Source organism: Watersipora subatra, chromosome 3 (genome assembly GCF_963576615.1).
Source record: "Watersipora subatra chromosome 3, tzWatSuba1.1, whole genome shotgun sequence".
NCBI classification, from domain to species: domain Eukaryota; kingdom Metazoa; phylum Bryozoa; class Gymnolaemata; order Cheilostomatida; family Watersiporidae; genus Watersipora; species Watersipora subatra.
The window spans coordinates 68,825,128-68,847,464 of NC_088710.1; the positions used below are offsets into that span (position 1 = coordinate 68,825,128).

General features: G+C 39.2%; 1 protein-coding gene across 1 annotated transcript; it reads right to left on the reverse strand.

Moving 5' to 3' along the window:
• Positions 1 to 22: 22 nt before the first annotated feature.
• LOC137391555 (RAB7A-interacting MON1-CCZ1 complex subunit 1-like) lies at positions 23 to 22,311 on the reverse strand. Its single transcript, XM_068078063.1, has 7 exons — positions 22,303 to 22,311; positions 7,505 to 7,665; positions 7,185 to 7,300; positions 6,908 to 7,007; positions 4,986 to 5,204; positions 2,740 to 2,841; positions 23 to 518 (listed from the first exon to the last, which is right to left on the reverse strand). Exons 2-7 carry the CDS (start codon positions 7,593 to 7,595, stop codon positions 283 to 285), a joined length of 864 nt encoding a protein of 287 aa, XP_067934164.1. The 5' UTR covers positions 7,596 to 7,665; positions 22,303 to 22,311; the 3' UTR covers positions 23 to 282.
• Positions 22,312 to 22,337: the final 26 nt, after the last annotated feature.

The window sequence follows — 22,337 nt, forward strand, 5'->3', positions numbered from 1 at the left end:
AAAGTGAAATTTATTGATATAGATACCAAATATAGTTTTAATTATAATTGTATACTTGTATATACCCTAAAAGTACAAACTTTTGTTTCTCAATGTTGGCATGTCTTTACCTTTATTGCTCTATTGCCATCAATTGCATGTTACATGTACAAAATAAATATGATGTATATGGAATGGTAATTAGTACTTGCATAGTACAAATACTTCACGTAGTAAAATCTTTAAAATTAAGTTATTCAGAATAACAAACAATAATGCCACAACTACAAAACTATGAAATTATCATAGACTGGTCTGACAGCTCTCTAATATTGTATGTGCCAGAGATGTGTTCCAATTGGCACTTCGCAACGGTCCTTCAGCGATTGAAATATATTGATTGGCCAGCTGCTGAGCCATCGTGCAAGCATCCAAGCCGCCGAATTGAGATCTTTTTGAACTGTCTCCCAGCAGATGCAGCCAGTAGCACATCTCAGCCGAGTACATGACAGCTAGCATGTGTGTGTCGCTAAATATACCTGCAAGCGAGACCCTGGTTTAGAAGAGTAAGCAAACTTACTGCAAAATCTCACAAGAGAAAACCATTTATAAGGACATATCCTTGATGTCTGAGGATTGGGTCGAAAATCCCATTAGTATCTGATGGTTGTTTCATCGTACTAATATGGGAACAACAATAACAAGCATTTAGAAGTCTGGCCAGTGCGGCTGGTAACCATAACAAGCAGACATCTCACCAATTCAAATGGAATATATATATAGCACAGAACTAGACAACTCCTCGTCAATTCAACTGGAATATATATCGCAAAAAAAATTAATTCCACATTAAATCACATGAACTATATCACATAAGATATCTTGTAATTTAGAATTTTTGCATCCTATTGTCTTTTAACAAACTCTATAAATTTAAAAAAGCCATTAAAACAGAATTAAGAAGGTCTTAATCATGTTTTGTTGAACTTGTTAGGCACAAGCTGAGCTAGTCAGTTGGCTCACACTCTCCCTGGACAGTCCTTAGTCACAAACAATATCTATGAACAAATAATTTTTGAATAAAATAAACAATGATGACAATTGATAGCTTAAATTTTGGGCTAATCAGTAATTTTACTTATTTTCACAAGTTAAAAACATCCACTAGACTTTCACTAACGAATTGCTGGTCTCAAGCTAATCTTACTGGTGAAATTAAAACTTAATACAGTCGACCCTTGTTAAAACCGATCTATTATCATGGATATCGGAGTGATGGACATTGCCACGGCAAAAGTAAGATATCTGATGCACAGATGCTAACGATGGCAGTTACCAATAGATGGGGCGCTCCACAGCCACCCATGCTGCCGCATTTCCCACCAGAAATCTATCGGTTTATCCTACCACATTCGTGTGTTAGTGCTCTGCATTTCGAGGGAATATTTCTGTTTTTAGATATGATTCTGGTCATCAATGGGTGAATAAATATGTACTTTACTTTTTTGTACTAGAACACAAATGTTTTTTTCGTTTTCTGTTAAATATTTTAAAGTATATATATGGTATATAGAGTGGAGTATAATCTATATATATATATATTTCTCAAAGTTGGTCATATGTCTGTAGGTGTGTCCAGCCATAGCTATTGAAATGAAGGAATAATGAATCCGCATCGCATAAGATTTGATCTCGGACCCTCCAGTTCGCCAATCCGATGACTTACTAAGCCACAGACCTTGATCAATTAATGAGGCGATATATGGAAGCAAATAGGTTAGCGTTTTTGGTCCCGATGTAAAGTCATCACATAGCTCTGTAGAAGCTGTAGCTCTTATTAGCGAGCTTACTCAAATTTCCCATTGGCAATGTGCCAGGTTAACAGCAAGTGGCAGACAACTCTCAATACCTGTCATTGTTTATGAGCTGAGTTTTAATACTCGGGCAGCATAGCTAGTGCAGAATATATCGTGCAATGTATATAGGCCTTATTAATATGATTTTTAAGTATATATAAACCTATATAAAGGCATATTGGTTAATCCTGACAAACGGTTAAACCGGAGCACCCACCAACGCCATTAGTCCATTTTAATGAGGGTCAACTGTATATATATATATATATATATATATATATATATACATATTTCTCAAAGTCCGTATGTCTGTCTGTTGGAAATCCGGCTATAGCTATTATTAGAACAGCTGAGCTTGACAACAATAAAGCCTCAAATTCATGGAATTTTATGGAAATCCATGGAACTCTTACTGTCATTGGAAGCGTAACCTTATTAACTAGCTTAGTGGAGTTTCCATTGGCAATATGCCAGGCCACTAGCTTGAAAGGTACAGTTGTTTGACAAAGTTTTAAAACCTTTACAGTTGTTTTTATTTCTCTCTTAATTTATTTCAACTACACGACACACTTCTCTCATGATATGTAGTTTGAAAGTTAGAATGGCAAATGTTGTTATATGTTAAATATAAATCAATTTTCTGTCCAAAGACTCTTCTATTACACGGGCAACGCCGGGTGGCACAGCTAGTATATATATATATGGCAGGCTATGAGCCATCAACTGTCTACCTATTTAATATAACTGTGCACTAAAGTTACATGTTCTAAAAACTGAACTCGGCAACTTTTGCATTATGGATTTAACTGTAAAACCTGGTAAGCACGTCAATGGTGTATGAGAAAATGACGACTATGAATGTATCATGCTTATATAATAGCATTCTCCCGCATGATGTACACACCTTGCTTTATGAGCTCGAGCAATTGCGTATCATTACAGTCATACTCTTGGGACAAATCTGTCTCTCGCACCTTCCGCATGTCCGTCGTCAGATAAACAACACCTAGATAACAGTGATGAATATAACAGTGACAAATATAACGGTGATGAATATAACGGTGATGAATATAACGGTGATGAATATAACGGTGATGAATATAACGGTGATGAATATAACGGTGATGAATATAACGGTGATGAATATAACGGTGATGAATATAACGGTGATGAATATAACGGTGATAAAGATAACGGTGATAAAGATAACGGTGATGAATATAACGGTGATGAAAATAACAGTGATGAATATAACAGTGATGAATATAACAGTGATGAATATAACAGTGATGAATATAACAGTGATGAATATAACAGTGATGAATATAACAGTGATGAATATAACAGTGATGAATATAACAGTGATGAATATAATAGTGATGAATATAACGGTGATGAACATAACGGTGATGAATATAACGGTGATGAATATAACGGTGATGAAGATAACAGTGATGAATATAACAGTGATAAATATAACAGTGATGAATATAACAGTGATGAATATAACAGTAATGAGTATAACAGTGATGAATATAACAGTGATGAATATAACAGTGATGAATATAACGGTGATGAATATAACAGTGATGAATATAACGGTGATGAATATAACGGTGATGAGTATAACGGTGATGAATATAACGGTGATGAGTATAATAGTGATGAAGATAACAGTGATGAATATAACAGTGATGAATATAACAGTGATGAATATAACATTGATGAGTATAACAGTGATGAATATAACAGTGATGAATATAACAGTGATGAATATAACAGTGATGAGTATAACAGTGATAAATATAACAGTGATGAAGATAACAGTGATGAATATAACAGTGATGAATATAACAGTGATGAATATAACAGTGATGAATATAACAGTGATGAATATAACAGTGATGAATATAATGGTGATGAATATAACAGTGATGAATATAACAGTGATGAATATAATAGTGATGAATATAACGGTGATGAATATAACGGTGATGAATATAACGGTGATGAATATAACGGTGATGAATATAACGGTGATGAATATAACGGTGATAAATGTAACGGTGATGAATATAACGGTGATGAATATAACGGTGATGAATATAACAGTGATGAATATAACGGTGATGAATATAACGGTGATGAATATAACGGTGATGAATATAACGGTGATGAGTATAACGGTGATGAGTATAACGGTGATGAATATAACGGTGATGAATATAACGGTGATGAATATAACGGTGATGAATATAACGGTGATGAATATAACGGTGATGAATATAACGGTGATAAATATAACGGTGATGAATATAACGGTGATGAATATAACAGTGATGAATATAACAGTGATGAATATAACAGTGATGAATATAACAGTGATGAATATAACAGTGATGAATATAACAGTGATGAATATAACAGTGATGAGTATAACAGTGATAAATATAACAGTGATGAATATAACAGTGATGAATATAACAGTGATGAGTATAACAGTGATGAATATAACAGTGATGAATATAACGGTGATGAATATAACGGTGATGAATATAACGGTGATGAATATAACGGTGATGAATATAACGGTGATGAATATAACGGTGATGAATATAACGGTGATGAATATAATGGTGATGAATATAACAGTGATGAATATAACAGTGATAAATATAACAGTGATGAATATAACGGTGATAAATATAACGGTGATGAATATAATGGTGATGAATATAACAGTGATGAATATAATGGTGATGAATATAACAGTGATGAATATAATGGTGATAAATATAACAATGATGAATATAAGTGATGAATATAATGGTGATGAATATAACAATGATGAATATAAGTGATGAATATAATGGTGATGAATATAACAGTGATATAGATAACAGTGATATAGATAACAGTGATGAATATAACAGTGATATAGATAACAGTAATGAATATAAGTGATGAATATAACAGTGATATAGATAACAGTGATGAAGATAAGTGAGCGAACACAATTACAAACCCACCCAGTGCAATCTCTTTTATGATAATGGAAGCCATAAGTTCCTAGCTGTCATCTTCATCTATTTATGACATTGTGTAAAATGATTGCATAAACCCCATAATATCGACGAATAGTTCCCTCACCTTGCGCGCAATGCTCTACAAAGCGATCTTTTTGTGATAAATCTGAGAAAGGCTGCGATTGGTGGTATATGGTGTGACAGAGCATATAATGTAGGGCTCCCTTCCTCCAATAAGTACATTCCAGCAGCTCCTTCAACTTGCTCATCGCTTCTAAATCACCATCTGCCACTAGTGGCTTTTTGACTGGGTTCAGTAACTGCAGGACTTCATCCAAGTATTCTATGCAACGATTAACTCACACTATAATTACTTGGTTGAACGAACACCAAGAACTTGTAAAGCCTGTTATGATGATAAGAACAGCGTCAGTTGTATTCTCATAACCCAAGAGAGCGGTCAGCTAGATGATTAACAAAAATAATGATAGGCACATCGTAGAAATTAGAGTAAAATCATCCGGTACGACTGGGATGCCAAACACAGCAGCATTGAACGCCTGCTTTAGTTTTGCTATAGCGCCCAAACTATTACTTGCCAGGATTACCAAGGACACGTGACCATTAAATGTGAAATATTTTATACATATAAATTTATTTTTTATTCCCATGTAAGTCCCAGTTGTTGAACTCTCTCAATAGTCCAAAACAGTGTGATGACTAGCACTTCTGACTAAAAAGTGCTCAAACCCTGTGATACCAGCATAATCTGACAACTCCAAACATATCAACTACTGTTCCTTCAACTTTTTCCTTCATGACAAGAACAACTGCTGGCCTTTTTGGATGGTTGCTTATAGTTGCTCTTATATAAATATTGGTCACAAGACACTCTCGTTTATATAGACTCAAGTCACTGCTTCGTTCAAGATTAACTTTCACAACATGTTTGTACATTTTATTATTATTTTGTACATTATATTTTATCAGAAAGTATCTGTATTTTTCTATTATTTGCAACTTTTTTCGATGTTTGAGGTGATCAGACTGCCAGGATGTTCCAAAATTAAAATTGATGAAACTTGATCCCAATTAAAATGCTTGGAAGAAAAACACGAGCAAAATGATGTCGCTAGTTGCTATCTTTGTGGTAGTTGATATCGGCTATTGCCGTAAAGTTGAAGCATTACGCGACTCTATGCTGTCGGCCTCTTTGCAATGACAGACATCATATTCGCACATTCGCTTGATCTGACGGTTTTAATCGCAATGTATTTTATCAATTGTTAATCTGGAAATATTCTGGCATTCAGATCACCTCAAACATAAAAAACAATCACGAATGATAGAAAAATACAGATGCTTTCTGATAAAATTGACTAAAAATTATATGCAAGCTCATCTTCAAGTGCACAAGTCTTTTCTGATTAATACGCACAGATAAAGATGGCACCTTCTAGATGGCACACATATGGACTTATAATGGTCAGTCCATCTTTAGCAAATGGTACAAATTAAAAAAAATTGTCTATCAATCACTATTATTTATTAATTTATTTAGCTACAGTCATGGTTCGTTCAAAACTTTTAGAATTTTATATCAGTTCCAAATAAAAAATTAAACCTTATTAAAATGTATAAGATAATGAACTAGAATTGATAAATAAAGCTGTTAATATCAGAAGAATTAAAATCCATGTTTCAGGACTTAGTGTAAGTTGAATGTCAATAAAAAGCTGAGGAGAGCAGCAAGTTCAGTTGACATACATTGTACATACTGTACTTCTCAGTTGACATACATTGTACATACTCTACTTCTCAGTTGACATACATTGTACATACTCTACTTCTCAGTTGACATACATTGTACATACTGTACTTCTCAGTTGACATACATTGTACATACTGTACTTCTCAGTTGACATACATTGTACATACTGTACTTCTCAGTTGACATACATTGTACATACTGCACTTCTCAGTTGACATACATTGTACATACTGTACTTCAATGAATGAATAAGATAATATTTCTTAAAACCTTACCAAGTACACCATTAAACGGCAGCCAGAGGCGCTCCTCAAACCTCTCAGTAAGGTCATCCACCAACTTCAGTTCAATAGCGTAAGAGAAATTCAAGAGCATCTGCCAAAAACACGACAACTCATTTAGAAACATCTGCCTCTTTGCTAGTATTGCTAGAGAAACTATGTTAAACAATACATCTTTAGGTTGTGGGGTCTTTAGATAGGAAGCAGTACAAGAGATATTTAAGCCAATTATAATACAGTAGAAAAGGCATTTTCATAAATAACTGACTACCTGGACTAGATCAAATATTATAGCCACACTGGCAGTTGCTGATTTTGCAGTTTCGGCTACAGTTTGCTGGAGTTTGCTGCCTTCCTTGATTGTCTTACTGAGTATCTCAGCCGATTCTATAAAAAAGACAAATGACCATCTCACATGGCATTTTATATGCAATAAAACTGTGGAATTACTTTATCAAAACATGTAGTGAAATAGGAAATATAAGTAAAATAAAAAATGATAGTGACAAAACATTTCAGCAGCTACAGTAGCATGATCCCCCTACCCATATATGCAAGGTAGCTAATCAGGACCTTACGTGATGTACTCACGCCTGCAAGTGAGGTAGTCTGGTTTTGAATCGATTAAAGAGAGGATCCGTTGAACTCTTTCGTCGACATGCTCACAATTAACAGTTTCCATGGTGAGAGTGAGCCGACGATGGATGTATGTGAAGTCTGAACCAGTTGCCGATTCTTTGAGACAGGAAATACTGCTAGAACAAATGATTATTTAAGTGCAATGACCTCAGCCAATAGCAACCTCAAAGATGCCCTAGTGGCCTAGTATAAAGCTGCTTTGCAGCTTTTACTGTGAGATGGCTTTACTAGAAAACAAGCAGCTTAAAACTGTTGTGAATCGACTGAACAAAAAGAACCAATACTCAACAGATTGGTTATTAGGTTGCTTTCTTTCCTTGCATTAAGAAATCGTACAATAAGTTAGTCTCTCAAACGAAACCTCATATCCACTCGGTTTGATTAAATTGTAAGTTTGTGATCATTACTCGGCTTGCTAATGCGAAATATTTGAAATTGGGTCCATGGGAGCTATCAGAAGTTTCAAATTGAGATTCTATGCAAAAAACAGAACGATCAGTTTTAAACATTATTCTAGTTATACACTATAAACCAGTAAGCACTGCTGATTGCGAAAAGGCACTGAAATCTAGAAGATAAATTATGCTAGAGTTGAAGACACAAAGAAAGCTTAAATGAATCTTTGTGTTTTCCATGCAATGTTTTTCATGCAAGCTTGCATGTAAAAAACCCAGTCTAATATTAAATCCCATGAAACTTGGATACATAGCTTTTGTAATAAAACAGGAAATAGACCACACTTTCATGCTTTGACAGTTGAGAAGAATTGGTAAATAAAAAAGTCATATGATAATTTGTATTCTTGGATTGACCAAATACCCTACTTCATCATCACATCACTGAGGTTTTTTACATGGAGCTATCTTGCAATATAAAATTGGTTCACAATCAAGTGATTCCTACTTTGTGGTTCAAGCAATTTTAATGAGTCAATAATATTTTTGGTTAACATGTTTGTTCGATTATATATGTTTAAAGAAAAACTGATTGCTTGCACGTTTTAAGCATAGGTGACAACAACAAAGATTTGCAAATAATACCCATTAAAATCTAGGCATCACTTCAGCAACTGTTCGCCATAATCTATTGTACTACGGTAGCTATACCGTCTAGTCTAAATTTTCGTGGTTAATAATAACTAGCGGAACGCCGGGCGTTGCACAAGTGTTAAAAATCAGCTCATAAACTGCGACAGAAATGCCACACTTGTAAACTCAGCTTATCAACCATGCCACTTGCCATCAGCCTGGCACATTACCAAGGCTAATTTCATTAAGCCCTTACTAATACATCAAATGACGCTGTGCCGTTACGGAGAGCAGTAGCGTATTTGCATTACCATAGTGACATATATCGCCTAATGAATCTATCACTCTTGCGTAGCTAAATTGGTAACGCATTTACCTGGCGAACGGGAAGTTCGCCTAGATCAAATCTTCTGCGATACAGATTTTGCATTCCAATACTTTAATAGCTATGGCTTGACAAACTGAACTACATACATAAGGACTTCGAGATTTATATATATATAGACTAGCTGTAATACCCGGCGTTTCCCGAGAAATAAAAAAGTCCTTGAAAAGTGTGTTGTGTAGTTGAAATAAATTAAAGGAGAAAATGAAAACAACTGTAAAGGTTTTCAAACTTTGTCAAACAACTGTAATTTTTAAATTTCATATGAGGAAAATGTTTCTGTAGGTCAAATACAAAAAGTAAAAAAACGACTATTAAAAGGCCTTCAATGTAAATGTGAAATAGTTAGCAAGTAATAGTTAAATTAAGTCTGTTTTGCTACAATTACAATAAAAGCTGATTTAGTAATGATACAATTAATACGAACTGAAAAAACAAAATAAAAATTCTGAATATGTTGAATTAATAATAACAATTTGTGCATAGAAGTGAGTGTGTATAAAAAAGGTTACTGTTCCAGCATAAGCTATCCATCAAAATTTTGAATTCGACGATACTGGTACCTCTCGACTCAGGTGCAAATGTAAAAATGGGATATCGGACTGTCTTTGTCTGACCGCACAGTGAGAGAATGTAGAGGGCATTCCTACTTGAGATAATACAATTGTTCACGTGAAAAGTATTGACCTTCACTGCAATTTAGCAAGTGAACTTTACGAAAAACCGGAAATAGAAGTTCACGACAAACCTTCGCGTTTCATAGAGTCAATAGGGTTCACAGAGTTCCAAGGACTACATCATTTTGAGTGTGAAAACGGCAAAAGATGTAAACGTTATGTAAGAAGAACGATGAAATGTAAGAGCTTTCGTGGTCTTGTGGTTAAAGAATTATATTGCAAAACAGCAGTTGCAATCTTCGTGAGTTTAAGTCCATCAGAATGTGAAAGTTCAATTCCAAAATTTTAATAGCTATAGCTGGACATACCAAAAGACAAACTACAAAATTTGAGAAATATATATAGATTATTGAGACTTGTTTTTGTCAGTCTATGTTTGACTCTCAGACTGAGAGTCAATCATACCGAAATCTATAATTACAACATTACAGACATTAATCTATAATTACAACATACCGAAATCTATAATTTAATTAACTTGTTTAGATTGATTATTAGACTCGGCAAATGCAGGTTTTACTAATCAAGATCAAACACTGGCGTGAATGTTTTAGAGCCAAAACTCGTTAGGCTGTTTTAAACAGAACCATAGGCGGACTGTCTTGGCTCTAAACAAAATCTCCGCGACGTTAGACTGAATAGTAGTCCAGCTGCCTTCGAATGTTGGTCCAGCTGTCTCAGATAAATACGACTATGAAACTTGAAGTAAAATTCTAGTTCACCAAACAACATTGTTTTTGTAAAAGCCCAAATAAACCATATCCCATTAGCAGTGAGATTGTATGAAGGCATGGATGCGGCCAAGATTTGCTGTCTTCTACCATTTGTAGAAAGCCAAAGGTTACAGACTAATCACATCTGTTGTTGAGCCCTTCAAGCTGTGCATGTCTGCAGTTGAGTCACACTGTCCTGTGACAGTTTCTTACGGAAAACCAAACAGGAATCACTACTGTTTTATATAGTTGTCTTTATCAATCTGGTTTCGAGTTGCATCTATCAAGGAGCTGACCAAGTTCCACCACTTGATCGACAAAAAAACAAACCACTCGAGTGCAAAGTAAAAGAATATATGTATATTTTTTCAGCAAATACATAATGATACAGTTGAATAGGCAATAAACATACTAGTAGCAGCAAAGGGTGAGACTTCAAGGTGCTCTGCTTTTGGTCACTTCTGCGGTGTCTTTTATAGCTCCTGCTGGTTGCTTGGCTCCCCTTCCCTTGGTAGCATGATTGACTCGACAGTCTTACTTGGCTTACAGGAAGTATTATGGGGGCTTGTCATCTACCGAGTAGAGACTCGGTTTTGACATGGCGTTGGTTGGCTTATGGTCAGCTTCTCTCTGATTCGGCTCTGGTCTTAGCAATCGGTCAACATAATCTCTCCCCAGTAGAGGCCCTGGACCACCCACTCAGTGTGAGGAAGGGAGATCAGCTAGAACCAGAGCCGATGCTGTTGGGCGCCATACATGTACTTCAGGTCACAGAATTCTGCAACATCTTGGCCTGTATCAGGCTGGCAGTCATCAGAGCTAGTTCCTGCCATCAGCGGCTGTCTTACAGTAGTTGGCGAGCTCATTCTTTTTGGCAACGATACAGAGGCTCGTTGACTGCTGGATAGCCCAACATGTGAGCCAGTCACTCCGCGTGTGACTCGGTTTGAGCTGGGGCTCCTCGGCACACCTTCTTGGCTTGGCAGGCTGTCGACTGGCCGCTTGACCAATCCAGACTGGCTGTGGGCAAATAACGCTAGATCGTCAAGTCAGCTTCAGATCTGGCGACTCAATTGGCTTCTTGGGCCCGCTTGCTCCCATATGGAGGCAGCCTGGTCAAGATGCTCTCTTTCCTCAGTGCTAAAAGGACTCACTGCCTCGTCCGAGTCTAGCGTACCCGTGCATTTACACATGAACTCCTCATCCGAGTATAGGAGGCCCCGCCAAACATTGTTCTTTTTCTGCTTCCAATGGCACTAACTGACTCACCATTTCTGCAAGCGAATAAACAGTCTTGCCTGGTTGAGCCATGTCAACAGGTTTTTAAGAATGCTGCATAGTGTTCGGTCGGTAAGTATTGGTAGATGTCTTGCAAAGTACTTGCTCTTTGTGGTGTGCGAGCGAAAATGGCCCTGGCCTACTTAGCTCTGCATACCTATGCTTGGGTCGCATGGAATTGGCCGCCATGGCATCCCATAACAGCCCAGCTACCAAGTGGTCAGAGCTGGCTGAAGGTTGAGCAAGACGGTACCTAGTACCACTGACTCTCGGCTGCAGAGCCTGACTGGCTGTTCTGGAATAATGGGCGGTTTTTCTTCTAGTTTCTTCTGGAGTTCTTTCAGCTGAGCTTGTAGTTCTTTACTGAACTTCGAGTTGCTCATAGCCCCGGCTTTTCCAACTCCAGCTCGGCTTTGGCTTACTTTCTTCTGGTCCTTTTCATATTGGGGGACTATGTGATACTTTATGGTGGCCGGTGTTCGTTCTAACTCCTTTGGACAAACATGATATGGTTTTACTCAGTTCTCCTCCTGAATAAAGGAATTTACTTGATGTTCTATCAAGCACGTATGATTGCGCCAGGTTGGAACTTGACCTGCATCTTAGGATTGTCTGCTCTTTTCTTTCTCTTATTGATAATCAAACCCAGTTTCTTTGGGCATAGAGTGGGGGCTTCTTGTTCTTTTACCGGATAGCTAATTGCTCTTCTCTGAAGATGGTGTGCACCTCCTCAGGTTGCCTGAGTGTCTTTACCACATACTCGTGTGCTGGCTGAGCGTTCGTGGTTGGTGGATAGAACCCTGACTGGTCCGGCGGGTGTAGTTGTTGGCTGAACATTAACAGGTTGGCTGTTTCTCCTGTTGCCAAATGGAGTGTCCCTTTGTAGATCCTTATCAATTGGGAGAGCAGCGTGTTCCGTTCTTCTTGGCCTGATGCCAGCATCGGAGCTCAGAGTGAATCGCCCAGGTGTCGATTATTCCGTTCTACGATCCTGTTGGCTTGCGGGCGGTAGAAAGTGGTGTGTGTGTTTTTTCACACACCAGAGCTGGCATAGCTCGGTCATTAACTGACTATTAAACTGCTCTTTGGTCCATGCGGATCTGCTTTAACATGCCCGTATAGCAAAATATTAGCTGATCTAGCACATTAGCCTCTACTGGAAGCATAGGCTCCGAGAGGGCCAAAGCGTCTTGCCATCTGGGAAAGTGGTCGGTCAGCACCTGTATCTACTTGCTTCTTTTTGGCGTTGTTGGCAATAGTTCCAACACAACCACCACCTTCTGCCAAAGGCGTTCTGCATACAGCCTTTGTTTTCCAAGGGCTGTTTTCGTGCGCCCGTGCTTCACTGTCTGGCATGCCTCGCAGCTCTTGATCAGTCTCCATACTGTGGCTGTCATTCCTGGCTAGTACCAAGTCAGATGGAGTCGGCTGATCCTCCTTCCCACTCCAGCGTAAGCAAGAGCATGTGTTTGCTATATGGTTGTCTTCCTGATGGCTGTTGAGCAGGCTGCATACCACTGAAGTTTGCTGGAGAGGTGTTCAGGCCTCCACTACCCCATCCAGTCGAAGTCAGAAGGATGGCAAGATCCTGTACAGCTGCCGGAGCTCCTGCTCTCCATACTCTAGTATGCTTGGTCAGTTCCTCCGCTCGAACGATAACTTGATATACTGCGGCCACTGGTCCCTGGCCTGTTGCCTGCATTTGGGCCAGCTCCTTGTCGGCATTACCTTGAGTCTTCACGCGAGCCATGTCGCCGACTAACAGGGGATGGGGTGTAAGGCAAGTCGAACTTGCCACTTTTAAGGCAGGCTTCTGACTATGGACCAGCTGAGATCTTTTGGACTCCGTTTTGAGTGTGACTTCGGGGAAAAACACTCCTGGAGCAGGCTTACCATGTATTGGTTCAACTCAAAAGGGAGGCATAAGGCAAGTTGACCCTGCCGCTTCTAAGGCAGGCTTCCAACTATGCACCGGCAGGGATCTGCCAGGCTGACTTCCAAGTGCACTTCTGGCAACGCAGCCTAATGTAACTCGCTCTGGCTCAGGTCGTGTTTACTCAACCGTGCTTTCCTCTATTTATCCAGGTTCTGTGACCTTTTGCCATTTTTTTGGTTTTGTGGCTTTCAGTTGGGACAGCCCTTGTGGATGTGTCACTGGCCTCCACACCTCCAGCATTGGAAGGTTTCTTCACTGCGGTTTCTCTAGACCTGTTTTTTTCCTGGAGTTGCCGAACCTACTTCATGAGCTGCTGTACCGGTAGTGCCAGTTGGCTGATGGTCTGGTCTTGCATTACTGCATTCCTCTCCACCTGCTCCTCATGCATGAACCGGACAGTCATCAACTAGCATCTTCCAGGTTTAATCTGAAGGAACTTCATACTAGCTCAGTGCGCATCGCCAACATGGGTGTTGGCACTGCCGATAAATGGTGTTGAATGTTTGATTTGTTCAAAGTGCTGCAAAAAAGCTCTTGGGTCATGTCGGCTCGGTGCCAGCAAGTACCGTAAGACATTCAGACTAGTCGTGCCACTAGGTATGCGTATTCCTGAAAGGTAGTGGCTGTGGCTCTCCTCAGAATACACAGTTCGCACTGAACCTGCCTGAGAAGAGACCGAACTGAGCTCATTAAGCGTCAAAGACCGCCACCACTTGGTTAGCTTGACCACAGTTCTCTGCCTCTCCTCGCAGAGTTTCTCGAAAGTGGAGTAGGCTGGCGGCTTCTGTCCATCTGTTTGCCTCTGCCACTTCTTGAAATTGGCTGATAAAGTACTCTACATTTTCCGAGCCAGAATATTGAAGTGGTTTGAACTGGTGAGTCGGGGCGCCATCATAATCTTCACCAGAACCTCGGCCAGAGGGTCGGTACCTTAGCAAATATATAATGGTGCAGGTAAGTATGCATTAAACATTCAAGTAACTGCAAAAGGTAAAACGTTTATATGCTCTGCTCTTGGTCACTGCTGCAGCGTCTTTTATAGCTCCTGCTGGTTGCTTGGCTCTGCCCCTTGGTAGCATGGTCGACTTGGCAGCCGACCCTTGACTGACCTGAAGTATTACCGGAGGCCTTGTCGACTGCTGAGTCAGGGCTTGGCTCAGTTGTGGTGTCAGTTGCCTCGAGGTCATCTTCTCTCTCTGACCTGGTTCTGGTCTCGACAATCGGTCAAGACTCATCAAGCACTCGGTTGCAAGACATATCGGTTGCTTGATTGAAAGAAGTGCAAACCTCTGCAGTATTTATAATTGTTGAAGTGAGCAAAATATGATGACTAATCTCCTCTTGGTAGACAAAGCCAAAAACAGGCTATTGTAGCACTAGATGACTATATTCTATTACATGGTCTCTATCAAATGCTGACAGAACCACTCGGCTACACTGACAATCATATCAGCCACATTTTTGTCATTTCAGGGTATCCCACTACATCTGAAACTGAGAAATCCTACTCACATATGCTTATCATTTCTGGGATCCCAGTGCTGATGCAGTACTGCACACCACCTAAGACTCAAGTTGCGGATGCTAAACCTTTGAAAGCATAGCAGCTCTACGTCAAATTATAAATGTTTTTCAAGTTCTATAATTTGCACTTTCGTGTTAATATTTTCCTTAGGCATCCTTCAAAAGGCCACCACTTCGCCCAAGATTAATATATCTCTGATTGACTAGTGATGTGAACTTAAATTAGCTATTATACATATTTTTAATTAGATATCACTTCATTACTATAGCGTGGCAGTAGACGATCATTGTCTTTCTCAAAGTGTAAAAAATTGAGACACAGATAAATTGGCTTATTTGCAAACTGAAAATTAAACTAACGTTTCTTTTTAATTAACTAGTTCAGATTACATATCGCCTACCGGTATGCATAAGTTTTTTTTTAGCTACAACGTGCTTCCTACTAAATATATGGTTTCAAAATTGACTTTAGTTAATTGGTTTGCACATTAAGTTTTTTATGAGTTAATAACCTGCTGATAACCTGTCTGTTAGCTTACTTGGGTTATGTGCAATCACTAGCAGTGCTTGTAATATTGTTCATTTTCAGTTTACAGTACTGTACTCCTGTATGTTAAGTGGACCTTACATTATAAAGAGATAAAACAAACAATCTAAATCCTTCAATCAACAACTCGCAACGAACGATCATAAAAAAACATGGAGCCACCAATGAGGAACTGAAGAATTATCAAACTAATACGATCTAATTCCACCAGCTTACTCCACTACTACGTGACACTGATACCATTGATTTTGAAGTTGAAGCTGTACTCACAAAGCCTAACAAGTCAGCAAAATGAGTGTTGACTTTCTGGTTCAAAAACCCATACAAGATGGCTCTGATCTCTCCGACTAATGGACCAGATTTAAAGAAGAATTTGATATTTTCCTCACTGCTGTTGAGAAATCAAATTCTGAAAACAAAGTTAAAGTAGCAATCATGCTCAGATGCATAGGCCCTCATGATGTAGACATCTTCAAATCTTTCACTTTCACAGGTGGGCAATCCAAGAAAGTCTATGCTGATATAGTCGCCAAGTTTGATGCCTTCTGCAACCGAGGATCGAACAAATTGGTCAAGCGGCATCAACTTCTTTCTACCAAACAGAGTGTCCTGAGCATTGATGAATATGTCACAGCATTGCACAAAGTGGCAAGAACATACCAGCTTGAGGCAATGTATGACGATTTTATGCTACAAGCACTGCTGCTGGGCATAAGTGATGATCAACTTAGACGAAAGTTGTTTGACGACGCTGGTGGTGAGCAAGGATTGAGCTTGGATCAAGCAATCAAGAAATGCATAGTGGAGAATTCAAAGAACGATATGGCAGTCATACAGTTAGATGAATCTGTTCAAGTTGTTCGACCTAGGAGTAAGCATTCTAAGCAAAACCAGGCAACTTGTACCAAAGATGATGGAGAATCCGTTGTAAGGTCCGCTCGCAAGAAGACGAACAAATGTCTTTGTGGTAACTGTGGTTTATCCCACCCCCAAGAAAATGTCCGGCTTTTGGAGAACAATGTCACAATTGCCATAAGTACAATCACTGTAAATCTCAATGCAGATCTAAGAAGAGTGTGCAGATAGTCGAAGAGAATGCCGATTCAGATGATTCTCTTTTATGTGTCCAAATAGTATGTAAAAACAGAAAACCTATGTCAAGCATGAGGACACTTTCTGGTGAGTCAAAAACAAGTCAAGTTTCAGCTAGATACAGGAGCATCCTGCAATATTCTCTAAGTTCATAAATTACACTGATCTTGGAAAACCTAAGCTTGACCACAATCGCTCTAAGCTTCGTAAGTTTGATGGTTCCACGACAACAGCACTAGGTGGCTGTTCGATACAGGTAGAAGGAACAGATCTCTACTTTCTAGTTCATAAGCAACCAAATTACAGTCCTCTGTCCCTAGATGCATCTTTGAAACTTGGTCTAATCTCAGTCAAAGAAGAATAGGTCAATTTAGTGAGTAGTAGCAATCTGCAAGATATTCTGGGCAGTTACGAAGACGTATTCACTGACATCGGATGCCTGCCAGGCGAGTACAAGATTGAGCTGGATGAATCTGTTGTACCATGCCAGTGCCACAATCAAAAAATTTTGCTGTCTATGGTCAATGACTTGAAGGAGAAATTAAACTCATACACCAAAAAAGAAACTCTTGCCCCTGTTGATTATCTAACTGCCTGGATAAGTAACAATGTCTCTGTCCGCAAACCCAACGGCAACTTGAGAGTCTGCTTAGACCCTTTTAATCTCAACAAGGCCATAAAACACAATCATTTTCCTATGCCTACCTTGGAGGATGTGCTCAGTGAGCTTGATGGGGCTAAAGTTTTCTCACTTTGTGATGCTAAAGACGGCTTCCTTCAGATCAAACTTGTCTTCGAGCCCTGAAGAATTACAAAGAAGGCTCTCAGATGCGCTTGGTGGTCTCAAGGGAGTCACTGTGGTTGCAGATGATATACTCATATATGGGAAAGGATCCCCTCACGATGAAGCAATGCAGGACCACAACGCCAACCTCGATAGACTGCTGACAAGAGCAAGGAGAGTGAATCTGAAGCTTAACAAAGAAAAATGTAGATTCCATCTAGATGAGCTACCATATATTGGCCACATTATTACAGTTGACGGTGTAAAACCTGATCCTAAGAAAATCAGAGCGATCAAAGACATGGAGGCGCCTAGCAACAGCGATGGAGTACGTCGATCTCTGGGCCATGTAAACTATTTGGCCAAGTTCATTCCCAACTGCTCAGCGAAATGTGAACCTCTGAGACGGATGCAAAGAGTAAAAAACATTTACTTCAGGTAGGGAGTGGATCAAACAAGAGCTTTCGATTGAATAAAGCGTCTTATCATAGATGCCTCCGAACTGAAGTACTTTTGGGTCAATGAACCGGAGGTCATTCAGACAGATCCAAGTACTGATGGGCTAGGAGCTGTTCTCCTGCAGGACGATCAACTTGTGTATTATGGCTCAAGAAGCTTATCGGCAAGCGAAAAGAATTACGTGCCTATTGAACTTGAGTTACTGGCCATAATGTATAGAATTCAGGGGTTCGACCAGTATGTGTTCGGTAATCCAGATGTGACAGTGCATACCGACCACAGTCCGTTAAAACAGATCTTCACGAAACCCTAAACAGGGCACCAAAGAGGCTCCAATCTATGCTACTGGCTTTTCAAAGATATCCCATGAAAGTACTCTACAAACCGGGAGTGGAGCAAGTCACTGCAGATATGCTATCAAGAGCTCCTGTTGACGAGGCAGACACAACAGGGGTTCCAGATGAACAGATCTTCACGGTTAACCAATAGAGGACTAGAGGACTTTCGTGTCAGATCTGACAGTACAAAACCTCAAGAGAGATCTCCCTGTGTGTGAAACTACATATCAACATATTAAACAAAACACCAAGGATGATCTAATATTAAGCATGCTATAATCAATGACCACGTCAGGATGACCAGCCAGGCCGACAGATGTTCCGGAACCACTGAAAGAATACCATGCATTCAGAGATGAACTGAACATGCTTGAGGTCATTTACAAAGGTCTAAGGTTGGTTATCCCAGCTCATTCTAGATCAATGATCTTGGACAAACTGCATACCAGCCAACAAGGAACAGCGGCCACAGTGTGGAGAGCAAGAGCTGCAGTATTCTGGCCTAAGGTGTCTGAAGACATCCGTAGAAGAATAGAGCAGTGTGTCACATGTGCTCTTGACGCTCCCAGCCAGCCTGCTGAGACTATTTATAGTCACGATATTCCACACTCTTCTTGGAGTAAGATTGGCATGGATATACTGAGCCACAATGACAAAGAATACCTGATACTAGTTGACTACTTTTCGGACTTTTTTGAATGTGAACCACTGATCAACCAACAGTCTGCCACAGTCATTAAGCTGTGCAAAAAGACTTTCGCTCGTTATGGCATACCAAATCAGATACACTCGAACAATGGTTCACAATTCACATCATCGGAGTTTGCTAAAGTCAGCCAAGAATGGGGATTCACACACACGACCTCTTCACCAGGACACCAGCATTGTAACAGCAAAGCTGGGCAGCAGTGAAGATTATGAAATGAATCATGCGACGAGTCGAAGACCCATACTTAACACTTCTGGAGTATCGAAACACACACACAGTAGGTATGACCACATCCCTGGCTTAGAAAATGCTTGGAGATGCTACGCGATCAATATTGCCAACAGGAAACTGCTCTCGGAAGGTTGATGTCCTAGATCAAAAACTCGAGCGAAAAGAGGCTACCCAACACTCTTACAACAAAACCGCAAAAGATTTACCACCTCTGAAAATTGGATGTCCAGTTCTCCTTAGAGACGTACAATCAAAGAAGACAAAATGGCAGCAAGGAAAGGTCATTGAACAACTATCTGATCGTTTATACATGGTTGCCAATAAGCAAACAGACCAAGCAGTGAGGCATAATCGTGTAGATCTCCGACCCAATAAAGAAGCTGATGTAAGCTCTACAATCATCAATCAGTACAATGCAGCTGCTGTGAACCGTTTAATCTCGGATCTCGACCCGACCATCAATGCCGCCAATTTCACAACTGAAGATGTTCTTTCTGATCATGATATGGCCGACGTATCAGTTACCAGTGACAATACAAAAGGTACTGCAAATGAGAGTTTTCCCAGACCTACATGGAGACGATGTAGAGAGCCGAAAACTCCGACCAAGTTTAAAGACTTTGTGTTGTACAAGTAGATAACTAAGCCTATGTGCACTTTGATTGAGCTTGTTGAAACATGTCTACCATTTGTATAATCCTGTATTCAAAATTTTTTTCTTGTCTTTGTTTGGCCCGAAGGACACTCACTTTCAAGTTAAGCGAAAGGGATGTTGATAACCTGTCTGTTAGCTTACTTGGGTTATGTGCAATCACTAGCAGTGCTTGTAATATTATTTATTTTCTGTTTACAGTACTGTACTCCTGTATGTTGAGTGGACCTTACATTATAAAGAGATAAAACAAACAATCTAAATCCTTCAATCAACAACTCGCAACGAACGATCATAAACAAACAATCTTAGCTACCTTAGCTAAGTTTTCTAGCAAATTCGCGACGCAACATTTGAGACAATTTTATTAGTTTTGCCATACTTTTTCTATCACTGAAAATATGTATGCAATTGCTTGAGGTGCTTCTGCACATTATACTTGTGTTACCTTTTCTGTACTGCAATATACAACGCCTTCGAAATCGTAATTCAGTACAGAACGGTGAAAATTATTTCATAAAATTCCAAAAATGACTATCTAAAAACTAAAGTTTTTGCACCATTGGAACAGGGTAATTCTAAACCCTTTTTTAGACATATTAAATCTTTGAAAACCAATACATCTAGCATTGAGTCTCTTGCCCAACCAAATGGCGAGTTGACAGAGAACTTGCCACAGATTACAAACCTGCTTAATGATTTTTTTCAGCAACAATTTTGTCAGTCTGAACAACTGTTGCATGTCGAACAGTGTGAAAACTGGGCCGCCGATATTACAGCCTTGGGCGTTTTAAAATTGATTAACGATCTTAAAATCAAAAAAGCCCCCGGTCCAGATGGTATTAATGGTAATATGTTGAAATTACAGCCCGAAAAAACTGCAGACTGCCTAACTATTGTTTTTAACGAGTCATTAAGGCTTGGTAGAGTTCCCACAAGATGGAAAGAGGCTAATGTGGTACCCCTTCATAAAAAGGGTGACAGAACAGTTCCAGGGAATTACAGGCCCATATCACTGACAAGCATTCCATGCAAGATTATGGAACACATCATTTTACATAAACTGAATAGCGAACTAGATCAAATAATTAGCACCTCTCAACATGGTTTCCGCGCTGGGCTCTCCTGTGAGACTCAACTGACATCTACCATTCACTCAATTGCAAAAGCTTTGGATAGAAAAGTACCAACTCATGCTTTAATTTTAGATTTTAAAAAAGCCTTTGACAAGGTCCCTCACATGTTTTTAATTAATAAACTGAAACGCTACAATCTTAGTCCTTTTTTAGTTGACTGGATTAAACATTTTTTAACCGGGCGAACTCAAAGAGTTACGATAAAAGGGGTAAATAGTGAGAGTCGTTGTGTTACAAGTGGGGTACCCCAGGGTTCTGTCTTGGGGCCTAGATTGTTTTTATTGTATATTAATGATTTGTCTGAATGTGTTGATTGTAATATTAGTTTGTTTGCGGACGACACTATAGTTTATGCCTCAATTGATAATTCCTTTACTGTTGTCGACTTTCAGAATAGCATAAACGCTGTCTTCGATTGGTCTCAGAGGTGGAAGCTAGAATTTAATATTGAAAAGTGTAAGGTGATGTGTTTTTCAGGTTCTGCATGTTCTGACGACCAGTTGCCATATTTTTTAAATGGAAGTTTGTTACAGTTTGAAACCCATTCACTATACTTGGGAGTGTGGCTATCTAGTGACCTTTCGTGGCAGTATCACATCGATTGCAAAGTTAAAAAGGCCAGTCAAATGCTAGGATTTTTAAGGAGATCTATATCTAGTGCACCTAAAGCTCTCAAACTACTTGCATATAAATCCTTTATTAGACCCATTTTGGAGTATGGATGCCAGGTGTGGGACCCGTACAAGAGATACGAGGTTGACCAGGTTGAGGCGGTTCAGAGAAAGGCTGTAAGATTTATTTGCAATGTTAAAGGTCGCGATATTGGTATAACTGGCTTAATTAAAGACATGAACCTGGAGACGTTAGAGGAACGTAGAACCAACTTGCGTAAATGTTTGTTATATAAAATGATCAGAGACGCCTGTTCCGAGTCTCCAGGAGCAATATCACACGGGTTTCCTGAGCTTTTTAGTAAAAATAAAAATGAAGATCATTGTACCACTAGAAGTCAGCGTGCCTCGCAGCCCATGAATTTAACCGCAAATAACAACAAGTACCATAATAGCTTCCTTCCGAGAACTATACGAGATATGAAACTCGGAGATATATATGTCATACAATAAGCTTTTTTATTTTTTGTTTTTGAGGTTGTAATTTTAGTCTATACTTTTGATTGTACAAACTTGAGGCCTGCACAATATATTCATATGAATATCTGCAGGATCTATTTATACCGATACCGATACCGATAAACACGTACCAAAGGCTTTGTTCGTTTTAAAACCTTGCCATACC

Bases quoted from the DNA above. Each gene is read 5' to 3' on its own strand.
- LOC137391555 (XM_068078063.1), bottom strand. From the start codon at position 7,595: ATGGAAACTGTTAATTGTGAGCATGTCGACGAAAGAGTTCAACGGATC. The intron at 5,205-6,907 runs GTAAGGTTTTAA...ATCGTTGCATAG, and splicing joins GCCGTTTAATGGTGTACTTG to AATACTTGGATGAAGTCCTG. The intron at 2,842-4,985 runs GTGAGGGAACTA...ACTGTTATCTAG, and splicing joins TGTAGAGCATTGCGCGCAAG to GTGTTGTTTATCTGACGACG.